Source organism: Salmo salar, chromosome 01 (assembly GCF_965601325.2).
Source record: "Salmo salar chromosome 01, fSalSal1, whole genome shotgun sequence".
NCBI lineage: Eukaryota > Metazoa > Chordata > Actinopteri > Salmoniformes > Salmonidae > Salmo > Salmo salar.
The window spans coordinates 134823496-134838527 of NC_138291.1; the positions used below are offsets into that span (position 1 = coordinate 134823496).

Below are 15032 nucleotides of genomic sequence, written 5' to 3' on the forward strand. Positions count from 1 at the left end.
GGATGTCCTTGAGGCTAGGGTAAATAAAATCAAGGTCTTTTATCCTATTATGGTTATGATATAAGCATCTATGACATCCCTGTCTGCTCATATATGCATGATAAATACTTCTCAGCTATTAGCTGAAACTTATTCGAATAATAGATGGGAAAATGTATATGCTGCAATGAGATCTGGCCTGTTTGCTAGTCTGTTTCTGCTCTCTAAAAATGACAGTAATGGAGTTGGCAAGAGCGCAAACAGATCTGAGACCAGGCTAAATGAGATCCAGTAGGAGAGAACAATCAAAGTAATCCATATAGCTTTATTTCTACATTGCACATAAAGTAGAAGAAAAATAATGTTTTAAAACAGGAAAGATGTAAATTTTAAAATTGTTGATAATTTATTTCAGAATTATAAAATATAATATGTACTAAATACTATACAGAACTAGGTATTGTACGTTATAAACACATCAGGGATTCAAGCTTGATAAACCAAAGGCAGAAATACTATTAATTTATTAAAGGTGCTACACATAGGATTTTAAAAAAAAATCCATTGTAATTTCAGAAAATGCCAATATCTTTGCCAATAATAGTGGAATGATAGTGTTCCATAGTATTACTTACCCTCCCATCTGGTGATTGGCTGTGATATTCGCCTATTGATTTCTCCCGCCAGACAGGCATCTGTTGTCAAAATGTTCTGACTTTGTGGCTTTGGACCACAGGTTTTGGTCCACCAGCACCAAAAGTTACTTTTAGTTATGGTCCACCAGCTTCAAACAGTGGTAACAACAATATTTCTTGTTATTGAAAAGATACTTCACAGTGATTTAGATCATACAATGATTCCCTGCACCATTCAGTGCTCATTTTCTGACATAAATTGAAATTGAGTGAACAGTGTAGAATTTTAGCAACCAGGAAACCACTAGATAAACACAGCCACAAAGACAGAACAGCTTTCACATTTTGACAACAGATGCTGCTCCAGTGGGAGGAATGAATAGGCGAATATCAAAGCCAATCACAACACAGTGAAACACTAAAATTGTACGATTCCTGCAAATATATTATGGGCAATTCCTGAAATTACAATGCAAACATTTAAAAAGACCATCTTTAATCAATCGCTCAAAGCAATTGTAATGAGCATTATGGAAAATGTAAAGTATGTGTTATGTTAAATCCAGCATTAAACGATTCTACATTACTCAACTTCATAAAATAATGATTAACTTAGGTTTTTTCTCCATATTGTATTAAAACACTTTCACAGTGATAAATATAACTTAAGGTGTAAAGTGAAATGTCAGTCAGTCTTCTTGTCAGAGACTGCAGTAGCTGATCCATTTGCACCTACCCCATTAGCAACCAGACCATTGACTTCGGTCTGAAAAGAGAGATGGCTTCATTAGATGACAAATGATATAAAGCAACAGTCTAGCACCTTTGTAAACAACAGTTAGCTCTGACTTGACTCTGGTCCTATTCCATCATATTTCCATGTCGCCAGACTTGCGTGAACGTGACGTCTGACAGTGTAAACATTGTATTTATATCTGAAACGTTCACTTTAAATGTTCCGCCCTGAACTTGTTAGCATGTATCTTCATCTAATCATGTTTTTTTGTATATACAGTGAGGGAAAAAGTATTTGATCCCCTGCTGATTTTGTACGTTTGCCCACTTACAAAGAAATGATCAGTCAATAATTTTAATGGTAGGTTTATATGAACAGTGAGAGACAGAATAACAACAAAAAAATCCAGAAAAACGCATGTCAAAAATGTTATAAAATGATTTGCATTTTAATGAGGGAAATAAGTATTTGACCCCTCTGCAAAACATGACTTAGTACTTGGTGGCAAAACCCTTGTTGGCAATCACAGAGGTCAGACGTTTCTTGTAGTTGGCCACCAGGTTTGCACACATCTCAGGAGGGATTTTGTCGCACTCCTCTTTGCAGATCTTCTCCAAGTCATTAAGGTTTCGAGGCTGACGTTTGGCAACTCGAACCTTCAGCTCCCTCCACAGATTTTCTATGGGATTAAGGTCTGGAGACTGGCTAGGCCACTCTAGGACCTTAATGTGCTTCTTCTTGAGCTACTCCTTGGTGCCTTGGCCGTGTGTTTTGGGTCATTGTCATGCTGGAATACCCATCCACGACCCATTTTCAATGCCCTGGCTGAGGGAAGGAGGTTCTCACCCAAGATTTGACAGTACATGGCCCCGTCAAATGATGCGGTGAAGTTGTCCTGTCCCCTTAGCAGAAAAACACCCCCAAAGCATAATGTTTTCACCTCCATGTTTGACGGTGGAGATGGTGTTCTTGGGGTCATAGGCAGCATTCCTCCTCCTCCAAACACGGCGAGTTGACTTGATGCCAAAGAGTTCCATTTTGGTCTCATCTGACCACAACACTTTCACCCAGTTGTCCTCTGAATCATTCAGATGTTCATTGGCAAACTTCAGACGGGCATGTATATGTATTCTTGAGCAGGGGGACCTTGCGTGCGCTGCAGGATTTCAGTCCTTCACGGCGTAGTGTGTTACCAATTGTTTTCTTGGTGACAATGGTCCCAGCTGCATTGAGATCATTGACAAGATCCTCCCGTGTAGTTCTGGGCTGATTCCTCACCGTTCTCATGATCATTGCAACCCCACGAGGTGAGATCTTGCATGGAGCCCCAGGCCAAGGGATATTGACAGTTATTTTGTGTTTCTTCCATTTGCGAATAATCGCACCAAATGTTGTCACCTTCTCACCACGCTGCTTGGCGATGGTCTTGTAGCCCATTCCAGCCTTGTGTAGGTCTACAATCTTGTCCCTGACATCCTTGGAGAGCTCTTGGTCTTGGCCATGGTAGAGAGTTTGGAATCTGATTGATTGCTTGCTTCTGTGGACATGTGTCTTTTAAAAAAATTTTTTTACAGGTAACAAGCTGCGGTTAGGATCACTCCCTTTAAGAGTGTGCTCCTAATCTCAGCTCGTTACCTGTATAAAAGACACCTGGGAGCCAGAAATCTTTCTGATTGAGAGGGGGTCAAATACTTATTTCCCTCATTAAAATGCAAATCAATTTATACAATTTTTTACATGCATTTTTCTGGATATTTTTGTTGTTATTCTGTCTCTCACTGTTCAAATAAACCTACCATTAAAATTATAGATTGATCCTTTCTTTATCAGTGGGCAAACATACAAAATCAGCAGGGGATCAAATACTTTCCCCCCCCGCTGTATAATTTGAACATTGCTGTGATTAGGAATAATATTCCTTATATTTTAACCTTCTTAGTCATTGTAACTAGAGTAGGGGTCACAGACATTTCTTCGTCGCTGGCCCTAGTAGTAGCCACTTAGATGATGATGATGCTGCAAAAAGTCTGGGAGCTGGTTTCCCAGCAGCTTTGTAAACAACATGCTCACTCTAAAGTAAGTGCATGGGATGCTGCTGAGTCTATCCAATCAGTACAAATTAAGGTTTACTGTCTGTGACATGTATGTAAACTCAGCAAAAAAATAAGTCCTCTCACTGTCAACGGTGTTTATTTTCAAGTGTAAAAATGTGTATGAACATAACAAGATTCAACAACTGAGACATAAACTGAACAAGTTCCACAGAAATGTGCCTAACAGAAATGGAATAATGTGTCCCTGAACAAAGGGGGGGTCAAAATCTAAAATAACAGTCAGTATCTGGTGTGGCCACCATCTGCATTAAGTATTGCAGTGCATCTCCTCCTCGTGGACTGCACCAGATTTGCCAGTTCTTGCAGTGAGATGTTACCCCACTCCTCCACCAAGGCACCTGCAAGTTCCCAGACATTTATGGGGGGAATGGCCCTAGCCCTCACCCTCCGATCCAACAGGTCCCAGACGTGCTAAATGAGATTGAGGTGCTGACCTGTTGCACCCTCTACAACCACTGTGATTCTTATTATTTGACCCTGCTGGTCATCTATGAACATTTTGGCCATGTTCTGTTATGATCTCCACCCGGCACAGCCAGAGGAGGACTGGCCACCCCTCATAGCCTGGTTCATCTGTAGGTTCCTTCCTAGGTTCCGGCCTTTCTAGGGAGTTTTTCCTAGCCACCGTGCTTCTACACCTGCATTGCTTGCTGTTTGGAGTTTTAGGCTGGGTTTCTGTACAGCACTTTGTGACATCAGCTGATGTAAGAAGGGATTTATAAATAAGATTGATTGGGATCCAGGCTCTTCGCTGGCCATGGCAGAATACTGACATTCCTGTCTTGCAGGAAATTACGCACAGAACGAGCAGTACGGCTGGTGGCATTGTGATGCTGGAGGGTCATGTCAGGATGAGCCTGCAGGAAGGGTACCACATGAGGGAGGAAGATGTCTTCCCTGTAACGCACAGCGTTGAGATTGCCTGCAATGACAAGCTCAGTCCGATGATGCTGTGACACACCGCCCTAGACCATGACGAACCCTCCACCTCGATCCCGCTCCAGAGTACAGACCTCGGTGTAACGCTCATTCCTTCTACGATAAACGTGAATCCGACCATCACCCCTGGTGAGACAAAACCACGACTCGGCAGTGAAGAGCACTTTCTGCCAGTCCTGTCTGGTCCAGCAACAGTGGGTTTGTGCCCATAGGCGACGTTGTTGCCGGTGATGTCTGGTGAGGACCTGCCTTACAACAGGCCTACAAGCCCTCAGTCCAGCCTCTCTCAGCCTATTGCGAACAGTCTGAGCACTGATGGAGGGATTGTGTGTTCCTGGTGTAACTCGGGCAGTTGTTGTTGCCATCCTGTACCTGTCCCGCAGGTGTGATGTTCAGATGCACTGATCCTGTGCAGGTGTTGTTACACGTGGTCTGCCACTGCGAGGACGATCAGCTGCCCTGGCCACATCTGCAGTCCTCATGCCTCCTTGCAGCATGCCTAAGGCACGTTCACGCAGATGAGCAGGGACCCTAGGCATTTTTCCTTTGGTGTTTTTTTAGAGTCAATAGAAAGGCCTCTTTAGTGTCCTAAGTTTTCATAACTGTGACCTTAATTGCCAACTGTCTGTAAGCTGTTAGTGTCTTAACGACCGTTCTACAGGTGCATGTTCATGAATTGTTTATGGTTCATTGAACAAGCATGGGAAACGGTGTCTAAACCCTTTACAAACAAATTATCTTTGAGATACAGGGTCCTGAAAAAGGGACGTTTATTTTTGTTGAGTTTATTAGTCTCGGAAATCTCAGACCTATGCTGGAACATTGTTAACATTGTGGGAGGCAACCCGTCTGCCTAGGGAGACTATACATGTATTTTGAACAAAAACACAACATGCAACAATTTTACTGAGTTACAGTTCATATAAGTAAATAAGTTAATTTAAATTAATTCATTAGGCCCTAATCTATGGATTTCACATGACTGGGAATACAGATGCGCATTGGTTGGTCACAGATAAAAGTACGGGTGTGCATCAGAAAACCAGTCAGTATCTGGTGTGACCACCATTTGCCTCATGCAGCGCCATACATCTCCGCATAAAGTTGATCAGGGTGTTGATTGTGGCCTGTGGAATGTTGTCCCACTCCTCTTCAATGGTTGAGCGAAGTTGCTGGATATTGGCAGGAACAGGAACACGCTGTCGTACAAGTCGATCCAGAGCATCCCAAACATGCTCAATGGGTGACATGTCTGGTGATTATGCAGATCATGGAAGAATTGGGACATTTTCATCCTCCAGGAATTGGGTACAGATCTTTGCGACATGGGGCCGTGTTTTATCATGCTGAAACATGAGGTGATGGCGACGGATGAATGGCCTCAAGAGATCGTCACCATCTCTGTGCATTCAAAATGCAATTGTGTTTGTTGTCTGTAGCTTATGCCTGCCCATACCATAACCCCACCATTGGGCACTCTGTTCACAATGCTGACATCAGCAAAACGCTCGCCCACACGGCGCCATAAACTGTGGTCTGCGGTTGAGTCCGGTTGGACGTACTACCAAATTTTCTAAAATGACGTTGGACGTGGCTTATGGAATAGAAATGAACATTGAATTATCTGGCAACAGCTCTGGTGGACATTCCTGCCGTCAGCGTGCCAAATGCACGCTCCCTCAAAACCTGAGAAATCTGTGGCATTGTGTTATGTTACAAAAATACACATTTTACAGTGGCCTTTTATTGTCCCCAGCACAAGGTGCACCTGTGCAATGATCATGCTGTTTAACCAGCTTATTGATATGCCACACCTGTCATGTGGCTGGATTATCTAGGCAAAGGAGAAATTCTCACTAACAGAGATGTAAACAAATTTGTAAACTAAATTTGAAAGAAATAAGCTTTTTGTGCATGTGGAATATTTCTGGGATCTTTTATTTCAGCTCATGAAACATGGCACCAACACTCTACATGTTGCTTTTATATTTTTGTTCAGTATACAATGTGTGCGATGCCTTCTTCAGCATTCATAGCCAGTCTGAGCCTTGGTCACCGGAGGTTGCTACAGGTGCAGTCTACTAGTGTGGGCACACTGTCTGAGTCCATAATCCAATAACAGGTTTTGGGTAATGTATTACCTTGCATGCTCCATTGCTCATCACTGGGCATCCATTGCTCTTTTCACTGGCTTTCATATCACCAGTTCCTGTGACACTCTCCTGGACAGCTTTTTTTGTTGGCCAAAATCGGCTTATAATTGGACCCATGAAGGGGTAGATGATGGGTTCAAGGAACCTCTTATACACCCACAAGAGAATGGGAATGACGATGCAGGGAATGCAGACCATAGCTGTATCTCAACTATCAATGGACAACCTGCAACCGAGGGGACAGAGAAAACAAGGTCAATCATTTCTCAAATGTTCTGTCATTAGGTAAATGGCTACTCTTATCTACAGTAATACAGCGGTGCCTAAAATGTGTCACCATTGTCCTGCACTGGAAGCAATACTGCACTTTTTTGCCAAACATTCATTCATTCACCTCTCTATATATATATTATATATATAGCATATGAGAACATGTGATATGTGGCAAGTAAACAAGACAAAAAAAATAGCTAAATATTTAATTATGCAGAGACGGTGTAGACGGTGGGCCGTAGCAAGCTATCTGCTTTAGTTTGAGATGATCGATCTGTCGAGGAAGAGTTGTTTTTTTACATATTGGTTATATTTATTTCTTCTGAACACATTTCCGTTTGTTGGCAATGTCAGTTCTTGCACATTTTGATCACGTCTGCCATTTACATTTTCTTTATCTAAGGTATTAGACAGCTCGAGAGAGATCTCCATAAAAATAAAAAAACTGCTATGAGGTCAAATATTTTGTATTTATTTGTAATCTAAAAACAGAGCAGCATGTGTTGCACTTTGATGTACACCAAGGACGAATGTCAATGACATGCATGTCAATCTCTCCTGGCTCAAAGTAGAGGAGAGATTGACTGCATCACTATTGATGTTGTAATGTAAATGTACTGCTATGTATATTATTTATTGTGTTGTTTCCTGTTTTGGCTCCCGGAAGAGAAGCCGCTACCTCGGCAGCAGCTAATTGGGGATCCTAATAAATACTGAACTATACTGAACAAGAGCTGAAATAAAAGATCACAGAAATTTTCCATACACACAAAAAGCTTCTTTCTCTCAAATTTTGTGCACAAATAGTTTTACATCCCTGTTAGTGAGCATTTCTCCTTTCCCAAGATAACCCATTCACCTGACAGGTGAGGCATATCAAGAAGCTGATTAAGCAGCATGGCCATTACACAGGTGCACCTTGTGCTGGGGACAATAAAAGGCCACTAAAATGTGCAGTTCGGTCACACAGATGTCACAAGTTTGTGGGAGTGTGCAATTGGCATGCTGACTGCAGGAATGTTCACCAGAGCTGTTGCCAGAGAATTGCATGTTAATTTCTCAACCATAAGCTGCCTCCAACGTCATTTTAGAGAATTTGGCAGTACGTCAAATGTAACCACGCCAGCCCACAACCTCCACATATGGCTTCTTCACCTGTGGGATCACTACCTGGACAGATGAAAGTGAGGAGTATTTCTGTCTGTAATAAAGCCCTTTTGTGGGGAAAAACATATTCTGATTGACTGGGCCTGGCTCCCCAGTGGGTGGGCCTGGCTCTCAAGTGGGTGGGGTGGGCCCATCCTTGCCCAGTCATGTGAAATCTATAGATTAGAGTCTAATTAATTTACTTAAATTGACTGATTTCCTTATATGAGCTGTAACGCAGTATAATCGTTGGAATTGTGACATGTTGCGTTTATATGTTTGTTCAGTATATTTAGTTATATAAATATGATACCATCAATGGAAGCTGTAAAATGATTCCCAACTTAGAATGCAGCAACCTTAGTAGTTTGGCTATCAGGAGCAGATAGCTTCATCACTAGCTGGCATGTCATTCTGGGACAAGGGGCATTTATCAATTTATTCCAAGTAATAATTTAAGACTACAACAACTCTATAAGACAAGTAGTGTAAAGCTAATAGTCATTAAGGCAGGAAACACTCATTTATTTCATACTGACAAATAAGAAATGCCACATTATCCCTGTCAATTGTTGGAGTAGGATGATTGCAGAGCAACCTGCCTCAGACTGTCAGGATGTTCATTTTCTAGCTGAAACTACATTTATTCTCTTCTCTCACTTTTGTCTCACATTATCTATTCAGTGCTCCTGCGTCCTGCTCCCAGAGATCAACCAAATGCTATTCACCAAGCATGGGCTGATTCACTCATCTGTGAGAACCATCCTACTGCAGTTTGAACTAACCCTGCCGTCACTATTTAGACATTATTTGTGGATGTCTTACACCATCTAGTGTATTTTAGAGTTGAAGGACACCAACTACAGATGCACGTGCTTGTTTGAGCATCTTTATTCATTAGTGTTCCATTATATTACTCATAAGAGGCATTGGACAAAGGAGTCTTCTGTACTGAAGAGTTTTGTTAAGAGTCCCGACTCTCGGTCTTAACATTAACACACATCGCTTGCAATACGGTTTTGGAAGGACCTTGTCTTTCATACCAGCGACAAAATAATTCGAAAAAAATGTTACGTTGATACACACCTTCATAAGGAAGTGTATTCTTGTTGGATGGAGGCACACATAGCTGTATGGATCTGTGCAAAACTGCAACAGTTGGTGTATTTCTTTATTTGAAGGCTCATTTCTCGCTGATGACAGACAAGGACCATATGTTTCGAAAGTCGCATTGGAAGTGTCGGGATTGTAGTTCACATGAGCCAGTCGTGGGCGAAGCTAACCGCTGAAAACTGTAGGGAGAATGCAGAATGCGCCTAGAAAGCTAGCGTCAGCCCACCACCATAGTAGAGAAGTCAAACGTTTAGGCTGCTGCAAAGACACTATGCAGGCTCTAGTCTAGAGTACCCCGATTAAATGGTTTAGAGCATTTTTAAACTCTCTACCATCATGGAAGTTGTAACTGCCGGCCCAGACTCCTTTTTGAAGGCCATCGGATCAATCCCCCCCACAAAAAAAAGTGGAAAAAAAAAAAAAAAAAAAGAGTTAGAATAGTAGAATACACAAGGTGCAATTTAGAAATTTGGTTATGCTTAATTCAATTAGCCCATGTCAGATAACATTTTTTTGATCGCTAACAAATTTAGTGGCCAGTTTTTTCAACGTGTTATCATGGTCGAATTACCAGCCAGGGAGCACCCATTGATTTTGTTAGTCAGTCTCACTCATATCAATAAAAACTGCAAACATTCTCTTCACCCTATGGCAAAATTAGTAGAATGGTATGACAGATTACAAAATTGCTCTGCTCCCCATGGAAAAATGTACAAAATTCACTTTAAAACAATTCTCTCAGTTCTCAATAGACACTAAAATGTTTTACTGGTCATGTGGGGTGAGTGGGGGGTATGGATGTGGGTACACAGAACTAGAGCAACCCCTCATGATGAGTTTAGATTTTTTGTGGCCCCCACCCCCATCAAAGTTAACCATCCATGCTCTTAAATGGTTGAGAAATATGTAATTATTGCAATAGTTTGTGAGTGGGCAACATACTATTATCTTAAAATTAACATGTTTAATTATTTTGCCATACTAAATGATTGTATATTGCGCTAATTTCCCTAATATGGACAGTTTGTGTTACTACTTTACACAACTTGCATTTTCACCCCATACAATTGAGTGGAACACATCATTTTTACGTCAGATTGGTGATGTTAGTATATATATAAAAAAAAGTGTATAGCCATCACGATGCCATAAAACTACCAAACGTTTACCCCGTTCTATTGTCTTCAGCGTGACATCGATGGAAATGATTAACACAAACAAATGTGTTGCGATACACTTACCCAGATGGCGACCCACTTGAATCAAAATGTAGCTAGCGGTATTCTACAAATTGTCCTCTAACCAGTGATATACACCTTATTCCCAGATTCTGTGTTTTTTTTTTGCGGTGCTCGTTTAAACAGGACCCGGAACCTAATTTCCCCCTCTCGCGCAATTTATTTCAACGTGATATCGCGTTATTGACAAATACGTGTTGCTCTTTCCGATTTGGCGACTTCCAAATCCAAACGCAGCAATTAAAATGTAGCTCACCGTCTTCTGTAGGTTGTTCTCTAACCAGTGATGTAAAAAATCTCGTTTCCATTTTTTGGGGGGGTAATTTCAACAGGGTATACAACCTGAATTCTCACCTAATCTCCCCTTGCCAAAACAACAGGGTATTTGGTGCGTGTGCGGTTTATAAGGTGCTCGTTTAAAAAAAAAGTGTATTGAATTTACTGTTGTTGCATATGTATGTGTAGATACTACATTTTCGATTTAGGTTTTTAATATTACGAACTGTTTCTGCATGCTTATTGATTTGGACAGGTTAAAACTGCTTTGATATTGGGCTATTTGTATCTAAATGTCTTGTCAACAGGAAGCAGCGAAACCATTATTTGTAACTTAAATTCTAGCAATATAAATTTCCAACATACATCTCCAATGGTATTGTACTTAATCAGTTATATACAGCTGAATGAGTACAAAAACATGCTGCCATTGATTTATTTTGATGACCTAGACCTACCAGAAATCACCAAAACGTTTTGCCCTGCCAAACCGTAGTATGGCAGACTGTTTAGCTGTACATCAATGGAAGCTGCAATTTCTGTAGCAAAGTCCTGTAAATTAGCTGAGTTAAAACAAATTATTATCCTCCTAATATGGTTAATGAAATTGGCAATAAGTACATTAATGTAACGTCATCTGTTTGATAACTCTAGAAACATTCTGAATAGCTAGCTACCGTTATTAAACCAACTTTTGACGCTTACCTAAATCAGAAAATATGATTATTTTCTACTCTTGGATAAAAGCGAATGTAATGTACGTCTTATTATCGGAAGTGCATTGATGTTACGCAGACTAAAATGACGTAATTTCTGAAATGACGTAATTTCCGGATTCGCCAAAGAATGATCGTCACTATTTTCTATTTCTGGAATTTATCTTCCTAAAATGTGATTTTAAACCTAACCCTAACCACACTGCTAAGCTTATGCCCAACCTTGAATTAATACCAAAAAAGCTACATTTTGTTTTGATATAGCCTATTTAGACTTTGTGGCTGTGCTATCTAGTGGAAACCAGATGATTGGTTCGTGATGTACAGTAGCAACACTAACATTTCGCAGCTTGTAACAATGTTTATTTTTGTATTATTTTTGCAACACCGTTCAAAGCAAAGAGACACGCACGCAGATGGTCGCATATGTGGTTTATACCTAATCTCGAGGTCTTCTACAGGGGGTAAACTATTGTATAAAACATGAATAGTATTGAGTGGTAGACTTTTTTAATCTTTGAAGGGAAAGACTTGTGACAGCCTGTATTTCCTTACAATGCCACAAGGTGACGTGAGTGTGTCGACTACATGATTTCTATCTATTTTATGTAATGGACACATTAAAGGGGGAGTTTCTCAACCAAATGTTATTGTCTTTCAAATAAGTCCTACAATTAATTAAATTAATTATCTATATAAACAATGAACATTTATGCCTACAAATGCCCCAACTTAGAGAAACGTGAGGCATTCGGAGACCTACAGTATAGGCTAATCTTCTGGGATTTATTATCAGGTTTGGCTTTTTATGCACAGTCATGTTAAATAGGCTGGACTGTTATATGTCTTTAGAGACGAAAATAATCAAAATAAAAAACATTGTGTTGCTCCATACATTCCTATAAGTAGAAGGCCTGTGCCTTTCAACCTTCAACCAGATTCTTTGTTGCTTTCATGTGCAGCAATGGATTTTGAGCACAACCAACGATACAGTACGTGCCAGGCATTCACCGCACCCAAGTGAGAGGGTCGGTGCTATCCGGAATCCTTGGGACGTCACAACTCTGACGTTGCCCTATTGAAGTTGACATGTAAAATGGTTAAGGTTAGGTAAGGGTTACGGTTGTGGTAAAGGTTAGGGACGTCCCAAGGATTCCAGAAAGAGCTAACCTAAGTGAGAGGGTGGTAGTGGGCGGAGCGTCGCAGTAACTACAAGCAGAATCAGACCCCTTTGAAAGCACAGCGGATAGAAATTGTGAAAATAGCAGGCTCGCTATCTACAAGAAGGTGCTGTCTTTCCAACCATATTTCGAATAAACGAGGGTAAGTTGCAACCGACAATGTTATTTCAATAGTAGTACGATCCAGCCGGTGCGAGATCATGTAAATTATGGAAGTGTTATTTTCATTTCTCTTTGTATAATATGTAGCGAACTTGCTAGTAGCGTCGCTACAACGTTGCCATCGCGTCGCAAATGGACTTTGCAGAGGGGCGTGTGCGATAAAAAAAAAAAAATGTGTAACTGAAGCAATAGTGAATTATACACTAAATAGTTTTGTTGGCCTACTAGTGGGGTTAGTAACAACAACTGCTCTGTAGGTTACTACTAATCCCATCACCCACCTAGTCTAATTCAAACGCAGGAGTGAGTCTATAGGCTCCTAAAGCCACACGTTATAGTAGGCTGTTGTCTGAGAATGTTGCATAGCCTACACGGGACAGGACGCTGAGTTTAGTTTAAACTAGTGCATTGGTGTGTTTTATTATGATATATTTATCATAGCATTATGCAATATCGAGTGCAGCATTATGCAATGTGAGAGACCTGTATGGGGCCCCTAATAGGATAGTATTTTACAGTTTACAGTAGGCCTGAATAATTAATGGTAAAGGAAGTAGGAGACCTTCAAACCTTTGAGTCAGTCATTGCTAATAGCCAGATGTTATTTGAACACCTAAACTCAGCAAAAAAGAAACGTCCTCTCACTGTGAACTGCGTTTATTTTCAGCAAACTTAACACGTGTTTAATATTTGTATGAACATAACAAGATACAACAACTGAGACATAAACTGAACAAGTTCCACAGACATGTGACTAACAGAAATTGAATAATGTGTCCCTGAACAAAGGGGGGTCAAAATCAAAAGTAACAGTCAGTATCTGGTGTGGCCACCAGCTGCATTAAGTATTGCAGTTCTTGCAGTGAGATGTTACCTCACTCTTCCACCAAGGTACCTGCAAGTTCCTGGACATTTCTGGGGGGAATGGCCCTAGCCCTCACCCTCCGATCCAACAGGTCCCAGACGTGCTCAATGGGATTGAGATCCGGGCTCTTCGCTGGCCATGGCAGAACACGGACATTCCTGTCTTGCAGGAAATCACGCACAGAACGAGCAGTATGGCTGGTGGCATTGTAATGCTGGAGGGTCATGTCAGGATGAGCCTGCAGGAAGGGTACCACATGAGGGAGGAAGATGTCTTCCCTGTAACGCACAGCGTTGAGATTTCCTGCAATGACAACAAGCTCAGTCCAATGATGCTGTGACACACCGCCCCAGACCATGACGGACCCTCCACCTCGATCTCGCTCCAGAGTACAGGCCTCAGTGTAACGCTCATTCCTTCAATGATAAACGTGAATCCGACCATCACCCCTGGTGAGACAAAACCGCTACTCTTCAGTGAAGAGCACTTTTTGCCAGTCTTGTCTGGTCCAGCGACGGTGGGTTTGTGCCCATAGGCGACATTGTTACCGGTGATGTCTGGTGAGGACCTGCCTTACAACAGGCCTACAAGCCCTCAGTCCAGCCTCTCTCAGCCTGTGCACTGATGGAGGGATTGTGCATTCCTGGTGTAACTCGGGCAGTTGTTGTTTCCATCCTGTACCTGTCCCGCAGGTGTGATGTTCGGATGCACCGATCCTGTGCAGGTGTTGTCACACGTGGTCTGCCACTGCGAGGACGATCAGCTGTCCGTCCTGTCTCCCTGTAGCGCTGTCTTAGGCATCTCACAGTACAGACATTGCAATTTATTGCCCTGGCCACATCTGCAGTCCTCATGCCTCCTTGCAGCATGCCTAAGGCATGTTCACGCAGATGAGCAGGGACCCTGGGCATCTTTCTTTTGGTGAAGTTATTTGGATTTTTACGAATAATCTTTGAAAGACAGGGTCCTGAAAAAGAGACGTTTCTTTTTTTTGCTGAGTTTATCTGTGCTGGTGTGTGTTATTTTAGGCCTAATTCAACCATGCATGTGTTTTTCCCAGTGCACTGTAACAATGATGGAGTATTTCATGTTTGATTTTGAACATCCCATATTTTTCATTGTCTATTTCAACAATCATCCAATAAGCTTGCAATCTCCCAAGTGATGTTTGATTACTCTTTCCCATTGATTACAATCCAGCCTTGCCTAGGCTACAGTACACATGTCAACAACCCAAAGAATAAGGAAGCATTATGATTTCTATGAAAAATGCCTTGAGATGAATTCTTAGTCCTTCTCTGTACAGTGTTATCCCATCATGGGTAATAGTCATGCAGCCAGGCAGTGAAAGGCTTGGTAAGAGCATTGAGGGTTGTTCAGATGATGAACAGGGATGTCTGAGGCTCTGTGCTGACCTGGCGAATGAATGTGTGCCATCACCCTGTCTTTGACATGCTGATGTCAGGGTATTATTCATTGGGCACCAAACGTAACCAAACTCACTGA

General features: G+C 41.5%; 2 protein-coding genes across 14 annotated transcripts in view; one reads left to right on the forward strand and one right to left on the reverse strand.

Moving 5' to 3' along the window:
• Positions 1 to 284: 284 nt before the first annotated feature.
• Positions 285 to 11409, reverse strand: LOC106561271 (UPF0729 protein C18orf32 homolog). 5 transcript variants are annotated; one of them, XM_014125035.3, is made up of 4 exons: positions 11308 to 11403; positions 11061 to 11154; positions 6545 to 6782; positions 285 to 1380 (listed from the first exon to the last, which is right to left on the reverse strand). In XM_014125035.3, exons 3-4 carry the CDS (start codon positions 6752 to 6754, stop codon positions 1300 to 1302), a joined length of 291 nt encoding a protein of 96 aa, XP_013980510.1. In that variant the 5' UTR covers positions 6755 to 6782; positions 11061 to 11154; positions 11308 to 11403; the 3' UTR covers positions 285 to 1299. The 5 variants fall into 5 exon arrangements, with proteins under 5 accessions (XP_013980510.1, XP_013980519.1, XP_013980514.1 ...); XM_014125044.3 differs by having other exon boundaries at positions 11061 to 11141; positions 11308 to 11401; XM_014125039.3 differs by having other exon boundaries at positions 11061 to 11165; positions 11308 to 11392.
• A 962-nt stretch (positions 11410 to 12371) lies between these two features.
• Positions 12372 to 15032, forward strand: part of LOC106561289 (alpha-adducin) — a 57636-nt gene continuing 54975 nt past the window's right edge. For all 9 annotated transcript variants that reach the window (XM_014125081.3, XM_014125181.3, XM_014125086.3 and 6 more), the window contains exon 1: positions 12372 to 12641. The gene's annotated coding sequence lies outside the window, so the exon portion shown is untranslated. The remainder of the gene's footprint in view (positions 12642 to 15032) is intronic.